Source organism: Pempheris klunzingeri, chromosome 20 (genome assembly GCF_042242105.1).
Source record: "Pempheris klunzingeri isolate RE-2024b chromosome 20, fPemKlu1.hap1, whole genome shotgun sequence".
Lineage (NCBI taxonomy): Eukaryota > Metazoa > Chordata > Actinopteri > Acropomatiformes > Pempheridae > Pempheris > Pempheris klunzingeri.
The window spans coordinates 14,917,203-14,937,714 of record NC_092031.1 but is presented as its reverse complement, the minus strand read 5'-3'; the positions used below and the strand labels follow the sequence as shown (position 1 = coordinate 14,937,714).

General features: G+C 42.3%; 1 protein-coding gene across 2 annotated transcripts in view; it reads right to left on the bottom strand.

The window, feature by feature from the left end:
• Positions 1–20,512, bottom strand: part of rhbdf1b (rhomboid 5 homolog 1b (Drosophila)) — a 35,673-nt gene that overhangs the window by 8,723 nt on the left and 6,438 nt on the right. Inside the window, exons 2-3 of one of the 2 annotated variants that reach the window (XM_070851511.1) lie at positions 5,162–5,303; positions 4,716–4,849 (exon numbers count right to left, since the gene is read on the bottom strand). In XM_070851511.1, the coding sequence (XP_070707612.1) occupies positions 4,716–4,849; positions 5,162–5,275 (248 nt within the window). In that variant the 5' untranslated portion in view covers positions 5,276–5,303. Of the gene's footprint in view, positions 1–2,001; positions 2,113–4,715; positions 4,850–5,161; positions 5,304–20,512 lie in introns of those variants that run through there. The other variant, XM_070851512.1, reaches the window with a different exon arrangement.

Here is a 20,512-nt window from a genome sequence, read left to right as displayed (position 1 = left end):
ACCTGGTTTCACAATCTTTAATATGTGGAGCCTTACAGTTTTTCTTCTGTACTTTAAATACTAAATAGATAGCCAAAATGCATAGGTCAATATAGTTAATAGAAAATAAATTAAAACTGCAACAAGACAAAAGCTTGAGAGAAAATGAAAGACTGTGTGGGTGCATGCAGGGTGAGCGGAAACTGATGCAATATCTTTGGCTGTCACACACAGAAAATTTAGATTTATTTTAATGGCACAAATCAGCTTACACTTTATTATGGATGAAGGTTAAGTGATTGGATAGAAAAAAGCCGCAGCATGATCAGGCTGCATCAGGTCAGTTTATTAAATGAAGGACTATTGTGGAACATGTCAAAATATCAGAAATCCCCCTTAAATTCAGCTCGCCTCTAGTATTTCTCTCTCTCCTCCATCTTTCTCTTTCTCTGTGTACACACTTGGTTGCATGGACACACTCAACCCAGCAGAGAGAGGCTGAAGGAAAAATACCGTCTTGATCAGTCAAAAGTAAAGAAGCAGATGTAGTCTGATAGTTGTGCAGCTGATGGCCTGGCTTGGCTGTGCGTGGGTATGTTTGTTTCTCATTTAAACTCAATAAATGTGTGCACCCAGGTCCCTTTTTTTTCCCCAATGAAACAGTGCCAGGCTGCGTGTTGGGTTGGGGGAGGCCACACTGGGGAAAACTGTTTGGAGAGCAGGACACTCAGTAATAAACACTCAAGCCTCATCATCAAGAAAAACGCCAGCTGGGGAAGCCTTTTAAGGCCGCACAGGGGCAGGGAGGGGGTGGCGCGGCCCTGATTGTTGTCCCTCCAGAGAGAAATGTCGTAGAGAGAAGACAGGTTTGGGAGAGCAGACAGAGACGTGAGTCAGACGGGGGCCTCTCCGAGCAGGAGATGTAAACAGAGACAGGAGAGGAGGACAGAATATGAGGTCAAGATGAGCACAACATCCGTCATTGATGGTAAAACACCATTCAAACACACGTGAATGTTGTGAATCGCGGTCTGCTTCAAGATAAATCTGTGTTTGTTTAGATAAGCTGGTATTTGTCTGTGTCCACACATGCACTGACAAGCATCGCCCACACGGGCCCATGAATAAAACACTTCACGAAAGCACAAATCCCTCACCTGTCACAGATTAAAGCCACACCGAGCCTCATAAATTATCTCATATCCTTAAGGCAAGGCTGGGACGCATGAAGCAGCAATCTGCTGTACAGTAATTATAGGCTTACGCTGCATTCAGGGAGCAGGGAGAAAATAACAAGGGGCGAATCTGCAATCTAAATAAATACTATGACTGAACAAATAGAGAAGATAAACAAGAACATTATTATTATTATGGTATTGAGTTTTCCGCATAGATATATCTCACAACCTGACAAAAAGAAGCCTGAGGAAAGACGCAAAGGAGACAAAGAAAAACAGGTTTTGGCAAAATAATAATAATAAAAAAAAAAATCTAAACTGTCATGGGCTAGTTTAGCTTAGCACAAAGATGGAAAATAGGGGGAAACAGCTAGCCTGGCTCGATCCAAAAATAACAGCATTTAGAGTTATGCACTAACAGTTCCACTTTTCTGTTTGTGTGGAGATAAAACAAATGAATGAACACATGCTATGTAGTGACTTTTAGAGGTCAGTCCCCTTCTTGTAACTTTTGGCGAACAAGCAGACGAGCTTAGTGACAAACTGCTCCTTTTAGTATCTGAATACTACCTTCCCTGCGGCAGCATTACAGTATTACACACGGATGCTGACAATCGTAAAAGTAAAATCCAAAACACGAGACTAAAAGGTGTTAAACTATGAGCTGCCAGTCTAAGCCAAATCTTATAATCGATATTAAGAATCACCTTAAATCCTCCACATTAAATTAAGTACATCAACAGGAGCTTTGTCCATCCACTGACCAAAGTGCCTCAGATCAACATGTTACTGCACTATATTCTGCATTGATTTGCCCCTTTGAGCAGAAGCACAATACACTCACCTGTCCAGAGAGCTCCAGGAAGGGTTCAGGGTGTGGGTCATACCTGGGGGGGGCTGGGACTGTGGAGCTGTGTAGCCTCCATCACCAGCATCACCAACATAGTTTCCTCGCTTACCCTGTGACCAGTGCTAAACCCTGTGCGCTGAAGGCAAACTCATCCTCCGCAGGTCACACATACATTGTTCCCTAAAGGGATTTCCTGATATCCAGGCCAGCAGTACTTGGTTGTTACACAAAGAGAGGACGATCACCGCGTGTCCAGAGTCTGTGTAACATCACCATCCTGCTCAGTGAGCTCCTGGTCAGAAAAAGGTTAGAAGAAAAGCTGCCGTTGAGCTCCTGATCTCTGTAGTGATGCAAAGAGATCCACAGAGGACTTCCAGTCTTCCACCAGCTGGAACCGGTCATTTAGCGCACTGATGAGCGGGAGGATCTTAAATCTAGAGACCTCTTGTCACCCCGCTCACAACACAAGTTTCCATATGACTGTGAGACTGTGTGAGAGAGTGTGCGAATGTGTCAGTTGCTGGCAGGCCTCCCAGTATCCCTCCTTGAGAATTCGCTTAAAGGGATGTGACCTACTGGGCAAATAAGACAGCGGCTCTGGTCCTTGTCAAACTGAACATTCACCCCATCCCCTCTCCCTCTCTCTCTGCCTGCTTTTGCAGGATTGTGTGTAAACACGAGTTCTGCCTCTAACATAAAGGCACTCCACAGGAAATGAGAGATTAGTGGGAGGGAGATGGGACATCATACACATCAGGAGGGAGGTAAGAGAGGGAGGGAGGGCACTGGGACATGCCTGGACACATGCACACTGGTACAGTGCAGTAGCAGTACCACAAAGGTTTAGCTGGAACCCCACCTCGCTTTGCAGAATTATACTGTGTCAGCAGTTCAAAGAAGTCCAGCTGAGCGTGTGAAGTTCAGTTCAAACTATCATCAGCACAAGCGTGACTGAGATAAACTATTATCCGCATAAATCCGTGGCCTGATCTATCAAAATGAACGCCTCCTTAACATGAGAAGTGACTCACAAAGAGCTTTTCCTGTTGTCCCGCAGATCAACAAACACCAGGGTGTCCTCCCAGTAACCCTACAAGCCAAGAGTTTGCAGCAAATCACACACTGACACGAACTTTGTTTTTAGAGTAAAGATTTATCCTGTATTTATGCGCTGTTTTGAGGAGGAGGTACCTCAGCTAACCTCCAGCAAGCCACGTACGCGCACACACGAGCACAAACTTCCTCTCGGTCCCATTAATTCTCTCATAAACATCAAATGCATTCATTCCATTTCTCTCTCGCAGACTCACACAAGGCTAGTTTACCTCGGCATGATAAAGTTAAGACATTAAGACTCCTTTGAAGACGGTGTCTCTAGGTTCTACCCTTGGCTCCGTGTTCAAACATTTACATTCAATTTAGTGCTGCGAGAGGGGAGCCGCTTTGATGTGGCCCACATGCTGTGTGAGGCACATAGATAGTCTGTATGAGTAATTGTTTTATTTTGTCTGCCCCAAACCATGTGGTCCTGCACGCCACCTGGACTGATACTGATACACAGTGTGTGTGTGTGTGTGTGTGAGTTAATGTGCAGCCTTCATGTGTCATCATGAGACATTGTTAAAAGTGTCACATCTGTGGCACAAAGAGACTACAGAGGGCTAATAGGACTTTTGTACAAAATGCACACATGAAAGGGGAAAAAGTGTTGTGAAAAACGGTACATCTTTTGAAGTTTTCACTTTTTCTTACCATGCCTTGTGTGTCAATAGAAAATTAGTTAATCATCAGTTAATCAGTTAAATTAGTCGAATAATTGTTGGATTTTTTGGCCACTTAGGGTCAGCAGAAACGAGCACTATATTGATATATAACCTTCAAAGTTAATATGGCGTAAAGTTGGTGTACAGCATACACGTCGTACAGGTACAGAATGTATTTAGCTTTCCTTTCGAGTCATTTTTCTTGCCACCTGATGAATGTAAGACCAATATTCACCCTCCTTTTCGCTCTGTTTTTGGTCTCCACCAACTGCTCGAAAAATATATGGCTCCGATTTTCACTAAAAACATTTACCTGCTGCCTAAAACCACACGGTGAAAAAACAATGCCCAATTAGGACCAATGATAAACTTGACCTTGAAGAAACTGTTTCAAATAGAAACATCAGCAGCTTCAGACTGCTGGTATGACCTCCCTCCCTCCCTCCCTCCCTCCCTCCTCCACCTCTGCTGTACCTGATGATCTGTTTGGGTATAGATGAACGCCGTCGGGTCAGTATTTTGGGGATGCAGGACCGCCTTCGGACGGTTGACACCCTCCTGTGGCCCCTCTGGCCCTTTGGAGGGACTGTGTTGACCCGCTCAAAGCGCACCCTTTTCTCACTTAACACACATTGTAGCATGCGGAGAAGAGGGCGGGGATGCGGCAGGAGCAAGCAGGTGGTAAATAAGGCAAAATCAAAGAAAAGGGAGAACAAGAGAGAGGAAAAGAAGAGCAAGATTAATTTGTGTGAAACCAGAAAGGAAGATGCAGTTTAATTAGTTTTGTTAAAGATTTATTAGTGGAGAAGAATTATTAGAATTAGAAACCTGAAGGAAATGAGCAGCTGGAGAAAATCAGCAGAGAGGAAAGAAGAAATCCTCTTATGAATGTGTGTGTGTGTGTGTGTGTGTGTGTGTGTGTGAGTGTGTGTGTGTGTGTCTAACCTCTTGATTGAGTTTGTGAAGGAGGGCAATCTCTCCAAAGGAGGCCTGAGGTAGTTGTTGGAAGTCTCCAAGGCAGCGATGCAGGTCTGGGGGTTTTCCCCTGGCATGCTCACACTCCGCAGGCGCTTCACCGGCTGTAACACACACACACACACACACACACACAACTTTAAAAGTAAAAGCTCTGTAAAAGTCTAACAGGTAAAGCTTCGTATCTCACAGTCTTCCTCAACATATAGAATTTACTCAGTTGTCATCATGTGACATGAGTGATCTCAATCTGCTGAGGAAGACCATGGGATGTTGTTGAAAGCCCCAGCTCTCTTTCATGCTCATCAATTACACCAGATTTTTCAATTCTACTAGTTCTTCTACTCATTTAAATTACTATGCTGATTAGAGTTCTACTGCTCGTACATTTGTACATTTGACCCTTGTATTTTTACCTGGGTGAGTGTGGGCGTGTCGTCCGGCGTCAGCTGGATGGTGGGGATGTCCAGTTTGAGCCATGGCGGCTTTTTCCTCTGCAGGCTGCTGTTCCTGCTGCCCGGCTCATCCATGCTCGCTAGCTCCCCCTACGCCTGCCAGCTGGAGCACACACAGAAAGGAAATAGGTTTGTAGGACAGTGCACACAGTCAAAATATGCGACAAAAAAAAATCCAACTGTCTAAATCCAAGGCTGGCCAGCTTTGTTGAGTAATTACAGACACTGTGGACAGCATGTCTACAAAATCAACTGCAATCCATGTCTCCACATGGCGTGGAGTCAGACAGACTCGATGAGACGAGTCGATGAGTGAATAAAATGTGGAGTGAGCCAGATGGTTCGTGAATATTCAATAAAAAAGAAATACATCTTTGATCTTGTGTTCAACAAACACAATCAGATGACGTGTCTCCACAAAGCTACTTTTATTTGGAAGAAGTTGGTAATGTCAGTGTGGAAATGTAGCCAAAAATAAACCTTAATTCGATATAACTCCAGGTGGAGTCAAAGACCTGAGATGCTCCGTCGTCAGTCTCATCTCCCTCATCAGTGACAAGTTCTGTCACCTGTCACCTTTTTTTCCCTCCTGTGATTGAAAGCCTGCTGCTCCAGGTGAGGCTTGAACTCCCAACCTCAGCATTGCTCTGCTGCATACTGTGTTAGAAGGACAGCGCGCTGACCGATTGCGCTACTGGAGCCTCTGGAGAGCCGAATATTTAGTGTTTGTGTGAGGGGCAGTAGTGCAGCTACCTTTCACCGCCACAAGATGGCGCTGGGATTCTCAACAGGACCGACTGTCTTCTCATGCTCAAACACACAAAAGCCCTCAATGAGCAGAGGCACGCAGAACACAGAGGGATGATATTACTCCCTGTTGAGTGTGCTTTTCATACAATTAGAAGTGGTCTGAGTGTAGCAGGCCACCTACTAACAGACAGGGAGCCTGATAGATTGAACAATTGAGCCACACAAACAGAGGGAGAGCCGCAGAGCAGGAAGCCAAAGCCTCCAGTCATCCTGTTGTTTGCTGGTTAATGGCTTTATGGGTAAAGGAAGGTATTTGGAAAGTGAAAGGGGTTTTCCTGCTTAGCCATTTCACTGGAGGTTGTATTAGAATGAAGACATCTCTCCATCTCCATGAAAGCCGGCAAGCGGAGGGAAAGTAAGGCAATGTGCAGAGGTAGCTTTTACTCTGAAGCGCCAACACAACCAGTGATCTCTTTCTTTTAAAGCTCTTTGAGCTCGTCAGGTGAGGCACGACCACAAACCTCGGCGTCTTCCTGCTGCTAACGGTGTCACTGGTGCCACACAAAGGTGCTTTATCAGAAGTGAGTAGCTCCTCACTTCTGATAAAGCACTTTTATGAGGTGAGGCTGTGGAATTCCCCACCACAACAAAACATGACAAACATTAAGTCCAATCGACCGTTCTATGCAGCTTACAGTGACAATGGTGGAACATTTACCACTCAAAATTCATGGTCATTTTTGAAACAATGGGTCATTGATTTTAGGCAGATTCTAGACAAAGACACAGGCACATTTCCAGCCCACGACCATCAATTTTGTAATTTGAAACGGCAAGAGGCAGATTTAATTGACATACATACACAGACGTTGCATTTGCCAGTGGATCACAACTCAACGCCGCTGCCATATTGGACCCGAGTGGCCTGTAAACACATACAAGTAAATGGTGGAGCTGTTTTTTTCTGCACTATAACGTTTAGATTTCAATTAGTCATCTTTATATTTATGAAAGTGTGAGATCTAAATGGGGTCAAATAGAAAACCCCACGTAGATCATAAATCCTTGAATATAAAAAAGACTCACTGAGAGTGGAAAATCTTGCCAGATCGCATCAGAAGGTAAAACCAATCATACTTAACTTCTAGTGTTCTTGGTTGTAAAAAGTCTAAAAAGAGACACAAGCCTCCTGAGCTGAAATCCTGAGCTTAACAGAACCGCAGCATTACTCACCAAACTAAGTGTCCACAACTGCTGATCCAGTGAGAACTTTAGAGAACGGTCAGTTGTCTTTTACTTATAACATCTACATGTGAAATAAGACTATGATTATGCTTTATTATGACTATATATTTTTAAGGCCAATGAGAACATAGCAAACTCAGTAAATTCTATCTCTTGAAGGTATATTAGGTTCTATGGACCAGGCAAACGGGAATAACGGTCTACCTCTTGTAAGGCCTGCTGTCGAGGGGAATAAAGGCCTTGATTGGTAGTTTTATAGGATGTCTGCTTCTCCCTATCATCTCGTCTATACACTTTGTCAAATTTATTTCCCCCGTTTGCTGTACTAAAATGACATTAAATGTGAAAAAAATGTCCCTGTGCTGCTGCTCAGTTTGAGAAAACAATATTTCTGGTTATAGCTTGGGCCAAGGGGAAGTCATCGAGCAGGAGTGGAGGGACTATTACTGGATAATAGGACATCTGCGTGGGGCGCGACCACCAATGAGGAGCTCCTGTAAATCTCAGCTGTGAATCATTTTGTGGTTTATTGCTGTGAGTGAAATTACAGACTCCGCTCTCTTGCCATAAAGCCATTAGCTGAACAATAATCTCCTCCATCATACGTGCTGCTGGAGCCGATATTCAAACTTCTGGCCAAAGCTGTGTCTAACGAGCTGAAAGATATTCAACACCGGCAGCTGGAGGACTTCCTGATGCTGAACGTCAACACACGCGCACACACATAACCACAAACACAGTTGCACTACATGGAAAAATGTAGTGCAAAAATCCCCCTCTGGATACTCTCACTTGTCAAATACAATCGCACTAAATGGTATCATTCTCTGTTCTGGTGCATCCACTCTCGTGCAAAACTGCTTTGTCCATTTAGATAATGATGTCCTACATTTCCCAGGAGGCTGCACAGCGATGCCTACAGAACAGGTGTGAACTTGTGGGTCACAAATAAAAGGTGTGCTTACTCAGCAATAGATGGGAGTGGTGGCACAGCAAGAGCCTGAGCTCCATGCAGTTCAACAAAGCTGTCAAACACATCACGGCTTGTTCATCACATACTGATCTAGTGAGGTTACTGGGGGCGTGGATCTTTGTATTTCTCTCTCCTATAATGGATTCAACAATGTATGATTCCTCCGCGCAAGTGAAAATCTTTGGTTCTCAAGGTAGACAAAGCCCTTTCAGCTTCCTTCCCTCGAGCAGTTTCTGTGTATAACAGGTGCAATTCCCCCACATAGAGAGTCGTTTTAGAGATTAAAGGTTAACCTAAATTCACATATTGATTCAAAAGGTTAAAGCTATTATATGTAGAATTTGAAAATTCCCAACTTTAGCAAACCCAAAAGCTAAGACAGACATTCCCATCATCCTCGGCTGAACGTGAATGATCAAATGTTGGCATGACAACACGCTGAACTAAGACGGTAAACATGGTAAACATTACACCCACTTAACATCAGCTTGTTGGAGCATGATGGACTTAGCATTTAGTTCAAAGCATCACTGTACCTGAGTCGACCTCTAACAGTTGCTAACATGTCTATGGACTCTGGTCTTGTTCATAGACTGTTAAAAAGAAGTGGATGTAGCTTCCAAGCCAGTGCAGAGGCGCCTTAGTCTCCACTGGTTGCAAAAATGGTCAGGTTTTATGGAAGTCTATGAAAAAATGACCCTACTTCTCACTTTACTCATTACCTCAGTAAACGTTTTCCTAATAAGTTTATGGTCTCCATTATACAGCATATTTGTTAATTTTGTAAATGATGGTCACATTTAGAGTAAAATAGATGATAAACCAAGGCATGCTTTAGGGTGGGGCTATCTTGTGACTAACCATGCCTAAGTCATGCCTAAACCTAACCAATCAGTAGCGGGGTCTTCACAAAATAAATGTCACTTTTGGCCTCTATGCCAAGATGGCGACAGCCAAAATGCCAAAACGGAAGTCCACGAACCGACAGGAGATGCCAGGGTGGCTACGTCCACTTCTTGTTCCTGTTCTGTGAAGAAAAACATGCGTGCGGCCAGAATGGCTTGGAAGATGCCCTAAATACACACCACGGCTTTAAACTCTGTGCCATTATGAAACAAATGCCGTGTGAAGAAACATACAAGTTAATTACAGTCAATTTTCATTTTTTTAAGATACATAAGTTGAAACACTGTATATAATGTTTAAATATACACTCGAAGAGTGGCCCTACAGGCAGTTACACGAAGTGGACTTTAATTCCTTTTGCCTCTCAGCTCCCCGTGTCAGTGTTTTGGTCTCCCTGTGGTCACATGTGGAAGCCTGTGCGTTCTCCTACGGTCACAGAGGATAAACACACCCCTGCAAATAGAAACCTCCACCAGAACAATCCATAACCACATCCTTCAGTTATTCTGCAGCAGCGATACTCGGCTGTTTGTTTGTGAGCACAGAAAGCACTCGGACGTACGGGCAGATCACGGGTATGGACATCCAAACCTGCACACACGCTCACATTCATACAGTATGTAAACACTCACTTGGCACGGCTAAAGAAGAGAAGCCGTGCGGTCCAAAATCAGTCTCTTCTTTTTTCATCGTTTCCAACATCCACCATTTGTTATTCAATGATGATGATCGCTCTCTCTTTTTTTTCTCTAGTTGGGTTTTCATGACAGGCAGATTAGGGGCTATAATCCCAGTGCTTTACACCACATGACATAGCCCTGCTGTCAATCCATACTGACTCCTGATTGGACTGCGATATCGCTGCAAGGGTGTCATCAGCACCCAGCAGGAAGTGGCGTGTCATATACCAAGGTATTCAGTCTCAAAGCAGAAGAAGTCACAGTCACTGTCATTACTAAATCATTTCATTGGGAGTGAGCTACTGTGCTTTAACATCTAAAAAATGTTGTTACTTGGGTTGAGATTTATCAGCCACAGGCTTGAAAATTGTCATGCACACGTTTAAAGCTCTCAGTTTGAGTACTTTCTCACACTTCCTCTCAGATTCGTATCATAGATTTGTATCATCAAGTCAGTTCAAAAATGCTTTATTAAATCAAAATATATTTCACAACTCTCCTGTGCTGAATTGAAGAGAGCACTCTGGGATAACTGGAGTCTCATTCATGAAAAGTGATGGCTGCTACATTTTCAGAAGACTCACAGGAAATGTGGACCTTCGGTGCAGCCTGATGTGCCCACAGGGGACTGCCGCACAACAGCGGTGCAATTCGATCCTTTTTAGATAGGGTGACATTTCCTGACATGCCGAGACAGAATAAAGGCTCCCAAGCAAGACTTGTCCTGACACTGCTCCCTGATTCTGGTCTTTGAGGCTGAGGCACCCAGTCACTGTGGCATGGAGACTGACCGTGACTGCATGTCAATATGTTTTAATATTCAGTGGATCTTTATGCCAAGCAGCCCTAAACCTAATCTCTGCTCTGTCTCCATTTATTCCCTAAACCTCTCCCCCTCCTCCCCTCTTTCTGTTTCTCTCGTGACTGCTGAGACTTTTATTCACTCACTCACTTGCTGCTTAACGTTTAATGTACGGCCTGAACTATGATTGACAAATCTGCAAAAGATTTTGCACGGCAGCTGAACTCTACATAAAATATTTGTTCACTTTTGTCTTGAGGCAAATCCACTAATTTATGTGATTGTATTGAAATTAACTGAACTCGCCTTGAAAATTTGCCATCGCAAATGCGGATGTGACCATGCCTTAATGCCAAAATTACACAGTTTATACGCTGTAAAAGCTGAGACACCGTTTTGATGAAAACTAACAAAATTCTCAGATTGGCTGCGGCCGGCTTCATTGCAGCTTTCACAGATTGCTCCGTCTAAAGCCATTTGCTCAAATCAGATTACCTGCATAACATTGACATCGATCAACAACAGCAGCCAAAGTCTGCTCATTATTGAATAGGTGCATCTGATTTTTATTTCTATTTCGCAGGTAAATTGTGTTGTGGATACAAGCAGCCGAAATGGGTTTCCACTGCTGGGTGTCTGGGCTCAGCCTCAGAGATGGGGTGAGGAGCTCTGACATCCAGGAGGAGCTCGGATTAGAGGCACCGCTCCTTCACATCGAAAGGAGTCAGTTGAGGTGGTTCAGGCATCTTTGGAGGTCTACCGGGCATGTCCAAGTGGGAGGAGAGAGCCCGCTGGAGGGATTTTATATCTCAACTGACCTGGGAACACCTCGGTGTCCCCCAGGAGGAGCCGGAAAGCATTGCTCATGAGAAGGACGTCTGAAGTGCCCTACTTGACCTGTTGGCACCCCGACCCAAGCAGAAGAAAATGGATGGATGGTAAATTGTATAATGGTTGATTATTGGATCTTTTCTTTGCTCTCCAAAAAGAAGGTGCTGAAAAACTGACAATTACCAGTTCACTTCCAAGTGAATTGGTTGGGGACTCCGCTGCAGATTAATGGTCAAACAGTTCAGGTAGGTTTGATTATTTATTTCGCTGGCATTGCTCTGCTCTCACAGGCACTACAGCCTGCCCAACAGCACCACTGGGTCCATTTTAACTTTCAGGATAAAGTTTTTTTCAGGACTGTCCTTTCAGAGGTTGTGCTCATGGGAAGTGACTGACTACACTATTTCAAAGAAAAAAGTCAATTCCCGTAAGCACGCTTTTCTCCACTGCATCGATTCATTAAAAACAGAGACAACGCTTGGGTCAAAAGGACCTTTCTCAAGACAAAGCCATCATAAAGTGACACAGTGTTTAAACACAGCACCATAATTGCACAGCTGTGTTGGAAGTGTATCCATGATCCCACACAACAGTTCACTCACCCAGTTCCCATAACTGCGAAAGACATACAACTGAACGACTACAGCCTCAAGAAAATCGCCTGCTCCAGATAAACGCTGAAGTCTTGAACTTCACATTATTTACACAAAATCTTTACAACTCATGTTGTCTGGCCAACAACTGAATTAACAACTGAAACAAATGTAGAAAATACATTTAGGAGAGTATTTTACATGTTATCATTTGTCACAATAGGAAAAAAAGACAAAAGAATTGAATCTCTATCTTAAAGTGAGACTGTAACATTTAAAAGAAATAACTGAGCTTTCTTTTACAAATTAAATGTTGAATTCATGAGCAGTTAAACTCCGCCTTGATCAATTCAATACACTCAGTGGTTTTGTTGCTACAACCTTACTTGGTCTGGTATGACCAGTCGTTTATGGAGGCTAATGTTTGCAAACATTAGCTGGATATTGCCGTGTGCTGTTCTGCAAAACTTACGTACTCTCACTTTAATCATCAACTTTATGATGTTTCCACTACAGATTTTCTACAGTTGTGACAGGACCATGCTAGCTGTTTCCTCTTACAGTCGCTGTAGCTTCGTATTTACTATGCAGATATGAGAGTGGTATCTACCTTTTAATCTATCGCTCAGCAAGAAAGCGAACAAGTGTATCTAAAAAGCTGTATATCTGTTTGCTCTGATGTAAGCACGAGTAGGTCACATAGATTAACAGTGAGTTATGCTGTGTGCTTTTACCCTCAACCCCCCACCACAGGACCATGTATGCTCTGGGCTCTCATCTGTGCCAGATGTTACACTCATACCACAGCAGGTCATTTCCTTTCTGTGTGTAGAGTCCTGCGGTAGTATGAGTGTGTGTATGTGTGTGTGTAATCCTCTGCTACCTATACAAACAAACACTAATAAATGATTCAACATCTGCTGCAAAAGCAGCAGTATGTCAGATAAGGAAATCTCAGAGCAAAACAATAAAAGATAAATGCCTCAACTGATCTTCCAAATTCCTGTTAAAACATAACATCTACTGACTGACATGATGCGACACTAATTCAAAATACTAACATCAATCAATCAATCTTTATTTATATAGCGGCAATTCATAACAGCGTTACCTCAAGACGCTTTCCATAAAGGTCGAGACCAAACTCTTTAATTTAGAGAGTGACACAACGATTCAGGAATTCAAAATTTCAGGATTCAAGAATCCCCACATGAGCAAGCGTCAGATATTAGGCAACAGAGTCAAGGGAAAACTCCCCTTTAACGGGAAGACACCTCGAACAGAACCAGGCTCAGAGGTGGGCGGCTTTCTGTTGGGGTACATCAATCTGTAGTTTAAAGGGGTTGATTGTTTTCCAAAATCCGCTGATAGGCTCACACTGGGGGTCTTAGTGAGATGAAGTCATCTGTCTAAACGCCGCTTTGATTGTCTTGTGGTGTCTGTCTTTCATCTTATTACCGCAGATCACGCCAGAGTGAGCAATTCATTAGTCAGCCACTGCCCTGCTACGCTTCAACTCCCCCCACACACATACAGAACCGCACACACAGGAAGCAGCTACTGTATAGGTAGCATTTTCACACACACAGATGTCACTGTTAACTGTGACATGATTTAAATGAGATGATTTAAAGCATCATACAAGCCAGTGTCCTTGTCACCGCCTCTGTGTTTCTCCAAAACTGCTCTTACATCCTGTCTTTGAAGCCTTGTATCCTCTAGCCACTCCCTGGTTTTCTCATTCACTTTGCTGAAGAGGATGAACATGTTCAGTGTTTTTTCCATCTGCCTTTCAATCCTTACACCATCTGCCATTATGAGAAACTCTCAGCAACTTCAAATCCATTTTAGTCGTAAAAAAAAAAAAAAAAACCCTTCCTGCAAAGCCATCTCCTTCTAAAAAAGTCCACCAATTCAAATGCAACCTGGTTTAATTGTTGCTGCTGCACCAAGGTTGGTCACTGCAAGGTGCTCAGGTGAGTTCAAACCTCACCTTGAGGGCTCTTGTGCAATCATAAGTCATCACACTGGAACATTATGCAGTGATCGGTGATGATATAACCTTTAGTTGCTAACTTTCTTACCAAACTACTAGGATTAAAATGTACAAATATTAGTTCTGTGATTGATCATTGAATCCTCATGTGCTGCAACCTCGGTAGAAAAAAACCTCACATTACTGTAAAAAGCTCAAGCACCTTTCATCCGCTTCACCCTACTCAGTTTGCCTGCGACAGCATGATGGTCATGGTGGTGAGTCTGGGATCATGTTTTTTTTTTTTTTTTTATTCTTCATGTCTATGGCTTCTTTATTCAGCTTACAATCAGTACTTATATTTCATGAATGTGATAGACCTGACTTTAATTGCTGTGTGTGTTGTTCGGGTGGTTTACGAAGACATACAGTGGGTTAACATATGGGGTCCCTCGGCAACACTTAACCAGTGAATTATGAATAATTAAAAGTGTATTAAATATTTACAGCATGAGGCGTGAGGAGTATATTCTACTGTGTAAATATATATATATAAATATTTGTAAAAGGCTGCATAAAAAAGCCAATGCATAATTCAGGTTTACAGAGCAGTTTAAACACATTAAAAGAGGCAGCGGTGAGGCGTTAGTGTGTTAGTATTGGGTTTAACACTTAAGATGATCAATTTTAATTCTAATGCAACACATGGAGCCAAATCCTAAACTACAGTAAACTGTCTCTCTAGATAATCAAGCCAATGCTATCGCTATAGTTGCAGCTGCATCTTACAACGTCAATAAGCAGCTTTACCTTTATCCAAACATATCCATCCGTGGTGTGGAATCAGAATGATCATAAACATGCCTTCTGAGATGGTTTTGTGTCATGCTTTTTCTCTACAGCACACCACATCACTAGTTTTCTCCATTTCACATTAGCAAAAGAACGATATTGGTAGCACATTGGTATGCAATATGATAATAAACGGTGCATTTTAAGGAACGCTCTTGCTTGAGCACAAGGAACAAACTGTTTAAAGCTCAAACTGATGTTTACAGATCAAATATTTTTAATATTTTTTCCCATTCGAGCAGCGGTTCAAATTTCAAATAAGTTAAGATAATGTCATTATCCGGGGTGAACAGGAAAAGTCACAGGGATAGATTTCTGGAAACCTCGGGGCAATATTTTATGGTTCCAGACGCTCAAATATGAGAATTCGCTTCTTCTTCTCTGACATTACATTGAATATCTGTGGGTATTGGACTGTTGATCAGACAAAACAAGACAAAATGATTGATTGAGAAAATAATTGGCTGATTAACTGACAATAAAAGGTTAGTTGCAGTCCTAAAAGTAGGGTTTTTAAAAACTGGGTGAACTGAATGTGAAGCTTGTAAGCTTAAGAAAGATGGTAGACTGTCCTTTGGCCTATAATAAGGGAACAGCATAAAAAAGCTGCTTAACTATGGAGAGATAAACAGTAGCACAGACAATCAGAGCAGATCAGAGGTCAGGCGTACATGCTCTGTCTGTCCTGAAGTGCAATCATCTCTCTATTCCACTACTCAGCTCTCTAAGCAGGAGAGATTTAATTGGCAACTTGAAACCAGGGCAAAAGCAGAGAAAGTTATAATCCACGGCTAAACTTCCTCCACTCGAGGTTTTGCATGATGAAAAAGTCTCCCATCTCTCTCACAGTGAGAAACGTCCGCCATGGAAGTCATTAAGGGATGATTAAAGGATTGACGTGGGCTACTGCTATCATGTGTTGCCTACTGTAGATTGACATGTGGCCTCATGGGAAGCAGCTTTTTGACTCTTGCAGTATTCAAACCCCGACCCACTGCACTTCACTTCACACCCACACGCTTTCGCCGCAGGCTGCACAGGAAGACAAGTAAAGACAAAAAATGGTGTGATCTTTACAGGGCTTGTTATCAAATAGAACCTCAAGCTCGCTGTTGGTGGCACTTGGAACGAGCTTAGCACTACAAATGTCAACGCTGGTGACATTTAAAAAAGCATTCAAAAGTTCTGCATGCATTTGTTATGGTTGGAAATGTTCTACCACAGTGTTAACATCCCAGTGAAGCTGTGGCCACAAGCGTCAAATTGCCTCTTGTCTGCAGATGACCTGATATGAATCAAGGCAGAGAGAGGAGGAAAATACAACAACAGATGGAGAGAGATGAAAAAAGCAGAGTAAGGACTTCATGTCATGTTGGGAGTAGATGAAAGGAGCAAAGGGGAGAGAGTAAGGAACAAAAAAAAAAAAAAAAACAGCAAGCTGCACCAAGTCGACGAGCAAAAAACAAAACCCAAAAGGAAATCCAAAGCAACACAGCAGATAATAAAAAGCATGACATTATGTGGAGGGAAAAGAGAGATGGATGTGAAGGAGACACATTTTCTTTCTCAATACAAAGTAGTTGTCTACCTCGCACATGCATGTCTAAACAACATGTGACATTCATTTGCACAGTTTAACCGCGTGGGCTTGCTGCATAGTTCAAGAGATGCAGGGCTGTGTGTGTATAGGTGTGTGTGTGTACACATCATGTTTGTGCTTGTTAATTCATACTTCTATGCATGCTGTGAGTGTGTGGGTCCGTGTGCTGGTCCATCTGTCTTAGTTTACTTGTTTCTGCATCTGAGTCATTTTAGTTTTTGTTTTGAAACTGTAGACAAAAGTGCATCCTCCAACACCTCAGATCCTTTCTGTTCACTTTTCTGGACACATTACTACAAAATGCTTGCAGTGCACATCGTGAAACAGCAACCATAAACCTGAATTAATTGACTTTTATGGCCACATGGTGGCATAAAGACAAGCTTTAAGCACATTGTTTATTTATCATCACCTTTAAATTTGATATACAAAACTTCTCTGAATCAGCAAACAGCTACTATCTAGATAAAAAAAATAGCATTCACTTGGAGGCGTGTGGCCAAACCTCCAAAATCCACTGTTCTAGCTCTGTTTTGGTCTCCACCAACCTCTGAGGGAAATATCTGTCTCTTTAGCTGCTAAATGCGCTGCTATGTTCACCAGCTAATTGCTAACTTTGTCTGTCTCCTGTTTGATGCTGGACAAGGAGCAAACAGTAGATTTTCAGGCTTTCTCTGCCTGCTGCGTCTGAAAACAACTGTGATGGGAACAGTGTGACCAAAGTAGTAAAGTTAAGCGCATTAAAAGCAAAACAATCGGCTCAAAGACGCTAAAACGCTCTGTATACCTGTAGAAAACTATAAAGTTGGGTCATGATAATCTGTGGGTTTGCCACTCACATCATACTGAGGGATTTGGATCATTGTAAACATAGACACTTTTCATCATTACAGCAGCTTTAAGTTTACTGATCTGTCTCGAAAAACATCCTGCTCATTAAACAGGTTTTACAGTATTTTCTAATGACTGCATCAGATCGGAAATACAAGAAAAAACATGTCAGTAAAAGCTCTGGGTAAAAGCATTTCTGATTAACTGATTAATTCATAGTCTGTTTAAATGTAAGAAATCCTGGTAGCTGCTGCCAGTACTGCCATTCATCACAGCAACTGTTCCAACACCTCATAGCACGTTCGACTGCCAAACATGCCACTGGAGAGAGCATGATGGTTTCTCATCTCCTGTGCCAGGTGTAGGACTCAAGCAGTTTTCTCAGCACAGAGGACGGCTGGTTCCTGTCTGCAATCGAGTCTCTCATAAAGGAGAAGCTGGTGACAGAAGCCGCTAGAGACTGCTGGATGATGTGAGGGAAGATGACGAGACGAAAGAGAGAGAGAGGGGAAAAGAAACTAAACAAAAACGAAACAGACACAGAGAGCAAAAGATACGAAATGCGTCATCCGACGTTGACACATTCCATTATGTGTATGTAAATTATTTAGAAACAGATAATAATCAGCCACAAAATACAACACGTGATGGTGGTGGCGGTAAATTCAGTAACAGAATTTGTCTCCAGACTCCAAATTGCTGCAACACATTGAACAGTTTGTCTGACAGTTTGTTTCTTAGTTCTGTATTTGTACTACAAATGAGCTGCAGTTAAAATTAGCACAAATTGACTGTTAGAAGCAAATTGAGCCCTTTCAGACAAAAAACAGCCACCAAACTATCTGAACATGTCCATTCAAGTCTTTTCGAGGTGGACGAGTTGCAATATTAGAAAAATGATCACCTGTGAATCACCTTTAACATTGCACACATCCAATATGGCTGCCTGTAGGCTCAGCCCTATTTTCTCAACACAAGCTAACAAAGATATTTATTGTGAAATGGGAACTTTTTTTCTTGTCTTTTAATTTTGCTTTTTTGTGTTTGCTTCACATTCTGCCTCCTCAGTGCTCAGTCAAAACGAGATGGCTTCATCAAGCGTGACAGGTACACCTGCTTTGACACAGAACTCATGCATATTAATGACAGTGATTAAATTGAGTTAAAGCAAGTTCATACATGCATGCTATTTTTACTTCACAGAGTCCTTTGAATGAAGTCTTTTTTCTCCTGTCCTTTGTTTTTTAAATGGGAGTTGCCCATTTCCTTTTTGGTACTGACTTACTTATTGTTCTGGAAATTCTTTGTTCGTTGTGCTGGCATTTTTGCTCTTTGCTCAAAGCGAGAACCTTATTATGTAGAAGATTAATAGAGAGCAAACATGCTCTTAAGATTCCAGTGTCCTGAGGTGTTTAAACTACTTATAGAGTATATTAAAGGTGCAAACAGAGCGACACTTGCGTTTGTAGTCTGTAGTACAATACGACAAGTAATGGACCACACACAGTGTATATGGTCAAAGGTAAACCTGCCACTCACCCCTCAGTCATACAGGAGTCTCTAAAATGAAGAGTGCACCACTGCTGAAGTCCATGTTCAAACCTCTGGCTGGCTGCTCTGCCAAGGACTACAAACTGACTTCCCTGAAGAACACTGAAAAGGCAGAACTCCAAAACACTTCTGCAACAAAACAGGGCACACTAAACTTATAATTATGAGGTTTATATAATTGAGGTTAAGTCTTTTTAAAGTCTTTATGAGCACTGCCATGTTTTTGCTGGTCTAACATGACTGTAAAATCAAAAGTGAATAGTATAGCAACGTCATGTTTACTGACTACAGGCATTATCACCCTCAAACTACTGCTGGGAAAAACTATTTTCGACCAAAATGCAGAAAAGATAATAGTGATCGACCACATTTGACCACATCTATAGAATAAGGAGCCCCCGTGAGTCACTGGGGAAGAAACACCCATCCAAGGAGAGTTGCCAAAGCAAAATCTCAATCATGAACAAATTTTTCTATAAATCACACTATTTTAGAACAGCAGCGGTATTTGAGAGAAATGTAATGCCACCCAAGTTCCATTTTAACAACATAATGCCACATGTTCACTGACCATGTATTTTCAATATTTTCCTTTTTCCAATATTTGTTCATGCAATACAATATCTGCTTGTGGAAACTAAGGGGTAATTAAGGGTTTTGTGGTTAGGTTGAGGTACTGGCAGCACTTGTCGAAGACAGAGATCATGGCCTCGGTTAAATACTGAAAAGGTAAAAAGTGAAGCATCACACAGTGTTTATTTCATTGACAGTTAGCCCAAAACAAACGACAATAATTCATGTTTTCTTATAAACAATGGCTCATGTTGCATTTTAACGCCGTTCAGCTGGTTATTTCTGTTTTATGACCCGCAGCATTACTGTTTTGTATTTTAGCAGCACTAGTGTGCTGGACGCTACTTGCCCAAACAGCTAATAGATAATGTTAACTGCTAGATATCCACGTATTTCCCTCCCGAGCTGGTGGAGACCAAAACGGAGCTAAAAAGGACAGAGAATATTTGACTTGAATTTACCAGGTGGACCAAATCATGACTTCTTCATAAGGTGATAATATGTCAGCAGTTCATTGCCTGTTTCTGCCGTCTCCAATTGGCCAAACATTTGGTTTTGCAGGTTTAATCGAAGTGTTTTAGTCACCTGGCCTCACCTGACTAAGGCGAACCCTGGTCTCAAAGTTCTCTGCTGTGCACAAACACAATCCAGTACAACTACCTGTCTAGAGTTTACCTGCCGTACAATAACTTGGCCTTTCCTTCATCTGAGAAAACGTACCAAATTTAATAGTATAGTATATAATAGTATAGTATAAATGTAGTATGTAAATGTCATTTCTAAGACACAGGTTTGACCTCATACATATTCACACAGTCTTACATTGATTGAGCAGATCTACAGGAAGTTTCTCCAGAGCAAAGAATCGATGAAAGAATGGGAAGCATCTCTCATCAACTTTCCCACAAAATTCATTTCTAGGCGAGGATTTAAACTGGCAACTGCTCTAAAGGGCTCTCACGGGCTACCAGTACTGCTATGGGCAAGCACAAAAATCCAGTTTTTCTTTAAATGTGCTGTTGATGGCCCATCTGAACCTTGGCGTCTGCTTGTAAATGCAAGCAGGCGTCCTCGACTGTCTCTTCTCCGCCTTGTTACAGGGTCATCAGAAGCCTTGTTTGAAGTCTGTGGATTGCCTGAAGCTTATTAG